This window comes from Oncorhynchus kisutch, linkage group LG2 (assembly GCF_002021735.2).
Source record: "Oncorhynchus kisutch isolate 150728-3 linkage group LG2, Okis_V2, whole genome shotgun sequence".
NCBI lineage: Eukaryota > Metazoa > Chordata > Actinopteri > Salmoniformes > Salmonidae > Oncorhynchus > Oncorhynchus kisutch.
Window position 1 is genome coordinate 21,167,787 of NC_034175.2, and position 8,910 is coordinate 21,176,696.

The following is an 8,910-nucleotide window of genomic DNA, read 5'->3' on the forward strand; positions in this document are numbered from 1 at the left end:
CAAGAGGAAAGGAAAGAACAGACAATGAACAGCCAAGAGTCCAGTTATGGATTAGTAGGAGGGGAAACCTACCAGTGCTATTCGGTCACTGCCACCATTGCACAATTTTCTTTACTCTCCGAAGCTATAGCTAAGTAATCCGCCCTGAGAGTGAGGAATAGGAGAGGGGGGCAGAGAGGCAGTTGGAAAGAGTATAGAGAGAGGCAGTTGGAAAGAGTATAGAGAGAGGCAGTTGGAAAGAGTATAGAGAGAGGCAGTTGGAAAGAGTATAGAGAGAGGCAGTTGGAAAGAGTATAGAGAGAGGCAGTTGGAAAGAGTATAGAGAGAGGCAGTTGGAAAGAGTATAGAGAGAGGCAGTTGGAAAGAGTATAGAGAGAGGCAGTTGGAAAGAGTATAGAGAGAGGCAGTTGGAAAGAGTATAGAGAGAGGCAGTTGGAAAGAGTATAGAGAGAGGCAGTTGGAAAGAGTATAGAGAGAGGCAGTTGGAAAGAGTATAGAGAGAGGCAGTTGGAAAGAGTATAGAGAGAGGCAGTTGGAAAGAGTATAGAGAGAGGCAGTTGGAAAGAGTATAGAGAGAGGCAGTTAGAAAGTAACAGTTTTGGCTAGGAAATTACATAGCAAGAAAATATTTTCAGAGGAAGGAAAAAGTGTGTAAGTGTGTGCTCGTGTGTGTGTGTGTGATGTGTGTCTGTGATGAATTGGACCAGTGTGTGTGTGTTTACTTACGCGCTCTCTCTCAATGCTTCCTCGCCTTGCGCTGATATCTTCCTGTAGCAGTAAATCATCTCCACCACCAGCCATACCTGCAGCCCAACGATGGTGACATACATCATCACCTCGGACAAGATGGACGCTATCCCCCTGGTCACTAGAGAAAGAGATTAGGAGTTAAGAAGGAGACCGCCTTAATTAATTAGAAGCTATTTCAATGAAAATATACAGGTTCCTGAATTTCTGATGCCTCATAAAACATGATGAACCAATTATCCCCAGACATCCACAAGGGTTCAGTGTTTCACTGGAAATGGACCAGTTTTTCAAGGTCAACATTCATCTCAACTAAAACTGTTGGAATGACTTCAAGTTGTGGGTGAGTTGACTAAGCTTGCTGCTAAACCCAATACTCTAGAGACACTGCATCGACCTTTTGTGGGAGCTTTTAAAATATTACGTAGGATTATGAAAGCAATTTAGCTCTTGGAAGTCTTTGACCGCTCCTCTCTTGAGAAAAATCCTTAATCCGAATGCAGGTCCATTAAAGCAGTACAGTAGGTCTCTGTGTGTGTACAGTGCCTTCAGAAAAGTATTCATGCCCCTTGACTTATTCCACATTTTGTTGTGTTACAGCCTGAATTCAAATTTGGATTACATTTATCTTTTTAAATGTCTCACCCATTGACACAATACACGATAATGACAAAGTGAAAACTTGTTTTTAGAACTGTTTGCAAATTTATTGAAAATGAAATACAGAAATGGCTAATTTACATGTCCATATGTATTCACACCCCTGAGTCAATACACCTTTGGCAGCGGTTACAGCTGTGAGTCTTTCTGGGGAAGTCTCTAAGAGCTTTGCACACCTGGAATGTACAATCATTTCCCATTAATATTTTTTAAATTCTTCAAGCTCTGTCAAATTGGTTGTTGATCATTGCTAGAAAGCCATTTTCAAGTATTGCTATAGATTTTCAAGCCGATTTAAGTAAAAAATGTGACCACGCCCCAACAGGAATATTCAATGACGTCTTGGTAAGCAACTACAGTGTATATTTGGCCTTGTTTTAGGTTATTGTCCTGCTGAAAAGGGAATTCTTTTTTAGCTCTATTACGTTTCTGTTTATCCGAGAAAAAAAATTGTTAGTCCTTTCCGGGGATAATCATACCCATAACATGATGCAGCCACCACTATGCTTAAATATGAAGAGTGGTACTCAGTGATGTGTTGTGTTGGATTTGCCCCAAACATAATTCTATTCAGGACATAAAAAGGTTCATTCCTTTGCTACATTTTTTGTCAGTTTTACTTTCGTGCCTTATCGCAAACAGGATGCATGTTTTGGAATATTTGTTATACTGTACAGGCTTCCTTCTTTTCACTCTGAATTTAGGTTAGTATTATGGAGTAACAATGTTGTTGATCCATCCCTCAGTTTTTTCCTATCACAGCCATTAAACTCTAACTGTTTTAAAGTCACTATTGGCCTCATGGTGAAATCCCTGAGCGGTTTCCTTCCTCTCTGGCAACTGAGTTAGAAAGGGCGCCTGTATCTTTGTAGTGACTGGGATACACCATCCAGGGTGTAATTAATAACTTCACCATGCTCAAAGGGATATTCAATGTCTGCTTTTTTCCCTTCAATAGGTGCCCTTCTTTGCGAGGCATTGGAAAACCACCCTGGTCTTTGTGGTTGAATTTGTGTGTGAAATTCACTGCTCAACTGAGGGGCCTTACAATTATCTCTATGTGGCATACAGAGATGTGGTAATTAATCAAAAATAATGTCGCTCTTGCTGCAGATGATTCCTTGATACACATCTACGCAGATGACACCATTCGGTATACATCTGGCCCTTCTTTGGACACTGTTAACAAACCTCCAAACGAGCTTCAATGCCATACAACTCTCCTTCCGTGGACTCTGTTCTTAAATGCTAGTAAAACTAAATGCATGCTCTTCAACAGATTGCTGCCTGCACCCGCCCGCCCGACTAGCATCACTACTCTGAACGGTTCTGACTTAGAATATGTGGACAGCTACAAATACCTAGGTGTCTGGCTAGGCTGTAAACTCTCCTTCCAGACTCATATTAAACATCTCCAATCCAAATTAAATCTAGAATCGGCTTCCTATTTCGCAACAAAGCCTCCTTCACTCACGCTGCCAAACATACCCTCGTAAAACTGACTATCCTACCGATCCTCGACTTCGGCGATGTCATTTACAAAATCACCATGCCATCCGTTTTGTCACCAAAGCCCCATATACCACCCACCACTGTGACCTGTATGCTCTCGTTGGCTGGCCCTCGCTACATATTCGTTGCCAGACCCACTGGCTCCAGGTCATCTATAAGTCTTTGCTAGGTGAAGCCCCGCCTTATCTTAGCTCACTAGTCACCATAACAACACCCACCTGTAGCACTCGCTCCAGAAGGTATATCTCACTGGTCATCCCCAAAGCCAACACCCACTTTGGCTGCCTTTCCTTCCAGTTCTGCTGCCAATGACTGGAACGTATTGCAGAAGTTGGAGACTTCTATCTCCCTCACTAACTTTAAGCATCAGCTGTCAGAGCAGCTTACCGATCTCTGCACCTGTACACAGCCCATCTGTAAATAACCCACCCAACCACCTCATCCCCATATTGTTTTATTTACTTTTTTGCTCGTTTACACACCAGTATTTCTACTTGCACATCTATTACTTCAGTGATAATTTGCTAAATTGTAATTACTTTGCTACTATTGCCTATTTATTGCCTTACCTCCTTACTCCATTTGCACACACAGTATATAGATTTTTCTATTGTGTTATCGACTGTACTTTTGTTTATCCTATGTGTAACTCTGTTGTTTTTTGTCACTGCTTTGCTTTATCTTGGCCAGGTCGCAGTTGTAAATGAGACCTTGTTCTCCACTGGCCTACCTGGTTAAATAAAAATGTTAAATACTATTTTTGCACACAGAGTGAGTCCATGAAATGTATTACATGACTTAGTAAGCAAATGTTTATTGAACTTATTTAGGGCATAACTTGCCATAAAAAAGGGGTTGAATACTTATTAACTCAAAACATTTCAGCTTTTCATTTTTGTATATTTAAAAAAAAGTTTAAAAAAAAACATGATTCTATTTTGACATTATGGGGTATTGTGTGTAGGCCAGGGCCAAAAAAACACAAGGGGTGTGAATACATACAATACAATACATGAAGGCACTGTATCTATGTCTCTACTGTATGTCTTTTTTGATACAGTATCTACTTAATGGTCAGCTGTCATTGACAGTGATCTGTTGGATAATCATTGGCGTGGCTGTGGCTGAGCCTTTGGATTGTAAGTTATGAGACTTAATGACAGCTGTGGCCGCTTCTGTGACGGGGCTACTACTTACCATCCATCAACAGCTGTGTAGATAATGAGATGTATGACTGTTTCCTGTTCGCCCCTCTGTCATATGTCCTTGATTTTGATATCAATGCTGCCATTTTGGAACATGGTCCAACATGGGCCATCTAACCCTGACCCTAAATCAAAATCATATAACTCATGCACCTTGTTCATCATCCGCTTGGACAATATTGCCACTTTTGTCAATTCAGGCATGGACATTGAGTGTCGGTCAACTCCTGTCCTCTCTTCCCTTCCTTCCTTCCCTCCCTCTACCCCGCTACCCCACCACCCTCTCTCCCCTCCAACTCTTCACCCTCTCCATGCAGGGTGTAAGTACGCCTATGTCATGGCACTACTTTCACAAGGGTGATCTGAGTGTACTACAGTATTTCCCTCTCTTCCACCCTCCCCTCCGCTCTCCCTCTCCCCTATCCCCAGATGAGGGTGTGTGTCTACTATACTGTTTGTGTGTGTGTTTGTTTGTGTCTAGACCTAGACCTAACCCTGTGAACCCTAAAGCCAAAGCCTTACGTCTTGGCACCACGTTGAGGTGGACGATCTTGGTGACGTCAGTGTGGAACCCGTAGGAGGTGAAGGTGAGGGTGCGGTTGAAGATGCAGCGGTAGGTGCCCGTGTCGTTCCACGTCACGTTCAGGATGTAGATGGAGCCGTCCTGCAGGTCCTTGGTCTTCTTGCTGCCGTTCCAGTCCAGACGCTCGTAGAAGCGCTCGTCCGGGATGTCGCTCATTAGATCCTCGTAGCTGTAGATCTATCGGAGAACACAATGGGATGGGGGGGTGTGAGCTTGCAATCCAAACTAATATGCTGTTTCCCCGTTAAATGGAGCATATCAGTTTGGATTGGCCTTGTGGTTAGAGCGTATGCCCTGAGATTGGAAGGTAGGCCGTTTGAACCTTGGTCATGTCATACCAAAGACTGCATTTGGGGAAAGGCCTTGCAATAGACTAGCATCCTGTCCAGGGGTGTACATCGAGGATCCTGCTATTCTGGCTTGGACAAGATTATTTTGTTTCGATTCTAGGTTATATGAGACAGGGTTTGGTGAGCCAACACACTCATGCTGGGCAGATCATATTAGGATTTTTACATTACTGGATGAAATCTGTGCAGCACTTTAATCAAAGCACCAATGTTCTGCATCAACAAGGGCTCGTATCTCTGGGTTAACAAGGGCTCATATCTCTGGACTAAGTGCTCAATCAGGTACTTTGGTTCTGTTATGATTTTATTATGGAGTGATTTCAAAAAAAGATTAAGTCATTTCTAAAGCAGTTTGGTAAGTACAGTATAAGCAGTGTTGAAAAAAGCACACAATTCTCACACTTGAGTAAAAGTAAAGATACCTTAAGAGAAAATAACTCAAGTAAATGTGAAAGTCACCCAGTAAAATCCTACTTGAGTAAAAGTCTGAATGTATTTGCTTTTAAATATACTTAAGTATCAAAAGAAAATGTATAAATGATTTCAAATTCCTTATATTAAACAAACCAGACTCCACCATTTTCTTATTTTATTAAAGTGTACGGCTAGCCAGGGGCACTCTCCAACCCTCATACATAATTTACAAACTAAGCATATGTTTAGTGAGTCTGCCAGATCAGAGGCAGAGATGTTATCCTGATGAGAGTGTGAATTAGACAATTTTCCTGTCCTGTTAAGCATTCAAAAAATGTAACGAGTACTTTTAGGTGTCAGGAGTAAAAAAAACATCAAGTATTTTTACTTAAGTAATTTACATCAACGAGTATAAGTATCATGTGCAGTGTTTTTCCTGGTCCAGCATGCATGTCTATAACAGGGATTCTTATTTTTACAGTAAAACAATATAATAATAATAATATGTCATTTAGTGTATACATTTTAATCCAAAGAGATTTGTATGAGACAATGCATACATTTTAGAATATGTGACCCCAGAAGGAATCGAACAACAACCCTGAGGTTACTAGTGCCACACTCTTACCAAATGAGCCACACAAGACCACCTACAGTGACAGGTGAAGTGACTGGTCTACAGACCTAAAGGTCTTCTGACTCTGCCCCTTGACCCCTATGAAACAACAGGCTGAATAGCATGGTCAGAGGTCTAACCCCGGTCACTCTGCTCTTGTCCTCCAGCCCTGACCTCTCCTTGGGGTTCGGTTTCACGAGATCAATCTGAGCTTTCTTTTGTTTGAAGTTACTGGATGGAATACGAGGCCCCTACTAGCGGCTATTGATGCATAATAGTTTAGGGCCTTTATTGTTTTTGAGTATATGCTTTCAGCATTATGCTCAGCATGTTGTAGTAACTGCGGGCTGAATCCTAACTTGTATGGATATGTATGCACAAAAACTCTTGTAAATCATGCATTGCTATCAATAAGAGATTGTTTTAGTTATGCACACTGGTCTAAAACGGATTCACCACTTAACATCCAAACTTTTGTTTCACAGTTTCCAAATATTGTAGTGTCAAACCAGGCAACTGGCTGCGGCCACTCCCAGCAGGAGCCCTTGTTGAGGCCGTCTTAGTCACGGCCTGCCTGCATCACTTCCTGATGCATTAGCTGTTTAGAAACAAACAGAGCTAATGGGATCTCTCTCCTCATGTATGCTGTTATGTGCTGGGGGGATTTAATAGCTAATGGCTACCCTGTATTGATGTTGGAACAGACTCCTTCCTTGTAGGGAAAGTTGTGTATGTTTACATCTGACACTGAGGAAAAGAGCCTGTCGTGAAAAATGCATGGCTGTGATGCTCTTTCTCATGATAAATGATAGCTCCCATTTCACTGGAGAAGAGAGTACTTGTTTTGCTGACATAGAAATTGCGTATGAAATGTAACCATGCTTGTTTTGATTGATGTGTTTTGTCTTTTTAGTGAATGAGTTAAAATGATCGATCTTGATGTGTCTCCATTGTACAGCACCCATTGGTGTGATGACTTGGTAGTCATTGTGTTCAGTGGGGCTCTAACATTCATGAATTGCGTATGAAACCTTGTTTCCAAATTGAAACTAAAAGGCCTGTCTTTGTTGCTGATACAACAGAAAAGTCAACCTGCTTAGCTACCTCACTGACTCTCCGTGGGGTCGATCCCCACAGAATGAATGGGGATACTTTTTAAACTCTGCTGGGAGGGATCACTTATTGTGCACTTGCACACTCCCTGTCATGGATTTAATGGCTGTGGAAACGCCCTCTAGCCAATGTTAACACCAATCCAATCCTTTAAATTCATGTCGGTGAGTGCGCGAGTGCACAGTTTAATTATTTCTTTATTATGTTCTTCATAGCGGTTTTCATCATCTCAAAGCTGTGTCAAAAGCAAAAAACAAACAAGCAGTACATCACGAGTAGCCTAGCCATAGTTAGCTAGGTCAACCAATAGTGTTTTTTAGTTTAGGAGAAATGTGGAGAATCAAAGGTGTGTCTCAACAATAAGTATTTTCCCCTGAAGTGTGCACTCATTCACTACTTCCCACAAATGTAAAAGCACTGCAGTCAGGCTAGTGGGAGTCCCCATACTTATTCTACCAGTCATTTCCTTTTAAATCAATGACGGGAAGTGAACAGGTGCACATTTTGCGAGGAGGAGAGATTATTGGGATATATCCCACTACTGTCCCTATTGATCCGTGTCTACTCACTTTTGTGAACTCGCTCTCCCCTTTGGGCATGAAGGACCATTCAACAGTGGCCTCGGCGGGCACCTCGCCTCTCATCTTACAGGAGATACAGCCCAGCTTAAAGCCTTCGCTGACCACTGCGTCAGTGTCAGAGTCCACCTCCACACAGGCTCCATGGCATAGAGACGCTGAGGCGAGAGAAAGTACAACAAACATACAGTTAGCCATAGATATTTGGCTTTACAGCCCACTGGGCACACTGGGTGAATCAACGTTGTTTCCACGTCATTTCATTGAAATGACGTTGACCCAACGTGGCATAGACGTTGAATTGACGTCCATGCCCAGTGGGAGTGCACTCCTCTTTTACAGTGGTCACATCTGTGCAGCACGATAATTTGATCACTATAAACGGTTGGTCACTATAACCACGTTTACTTAAAATGGGGTGCAGTGTACGATTAAATCTGAAGTAAGCCTGAGAGCCATCATGGGTGATGATCCTTGTTCATTGATCCATGGCTTGAGAACAGGCTGACACAAGACCAACGCTCTAGTGGTATTATCTCAATACGTTGCAGGCAAACTGTCTCCTAATGCTTGTCAATTGAATTGGCAGATAATGTGATAATGATATGGTAATGATATAAGTAAGAGTTTTTGTTCTGCGTGCTTGCTCCTATCGCTCATAGCATGCTTGTCTTTTTTTCAATATCAGAGCATAAATTCTTGCATTTTTTATTTATTTCCACTCATAATTTCGATATACGTTTGGTTGTCGTTTTGGTTAATTGTGGGGGGGTTTTCAGATTCATATAGTCTATTGACGAATTAGCCAAACAAGCTACAATGGCTAAGGGTGACCTGGATGTACAAATTGAGGGGAAATAAACAGATTGCAGTGAGCGATGCTAGTCTCCTTGCAGCCTGTCGGCGAGGTATATATAAGTAAGCTACTTGCATATATAGACGCATAAGTCTATATATGCCATAATGTCACATACTGTACATCAGCCGAGAGCAACACACCTGTAACTGCAAGTGTTTCTTTCTCACACTGCACCCTGCAGTTTCCACAAAGGCATCTGCACCTGCATCGCTCTCAACCCATGATCTCGGGCTATTTTCAGCTTTGACCTCTGGCGATGTGATTTGTTCAACC

At 42.1% G+C, this 8,910-nt stretch overlaps 1 protein-coding gene across 1 annotated transcript; it reads right to left on the minus strand.

The window, feature by feature from the left end:
• Positions 1–722: 722 nt before the first annotated feature.
• Positions 723–8,110, minus strand: LOC109903769 (sodium channel subunit beta-1-like). The gene is made up of 3 exons (XM_031801970.1): positions 7,770–8,110; positions 4,647–4,884; positions 723–868 (listed from the first exon to the last, which is right to left on the minus strand). The coding sequence occupies exons 1-3, from the start codon at positions 7,974–7,976 to the stop codon at positions 723–725; spliced, it is 591 nt and encodes a 196-aa protein (XP_031657830.1). The 5' UTR covers positions 7,977–8,110.
• Between the last annotated feature and the right edge of the window lie 800 nt (positions 8,111–8,910).

Coding starts and splice junctions, on each gene's coding strand:
- LOC109903769 (XM_031801970.1), bottom strand. CDS start 7,976: ATGGCTAACTGTATGTTTGTTGTACTTTCTCTCGCCTCAGCGTCTCTA. Junction 4,885..7,769: donor GGGAGAGCGAGTTCACAAAA/GTGAGTAGACAC, acceptor GTTCTCCGATAG/ATCTACAGCTACGAGGATCT. Junction 869..4,646: donor CCTCAACGTGGTGCCAAGAC/GTAAGGCTTTGG, acceptor CTCTTTCTCTAG/TGACCAGGGGGATAGCGTCC.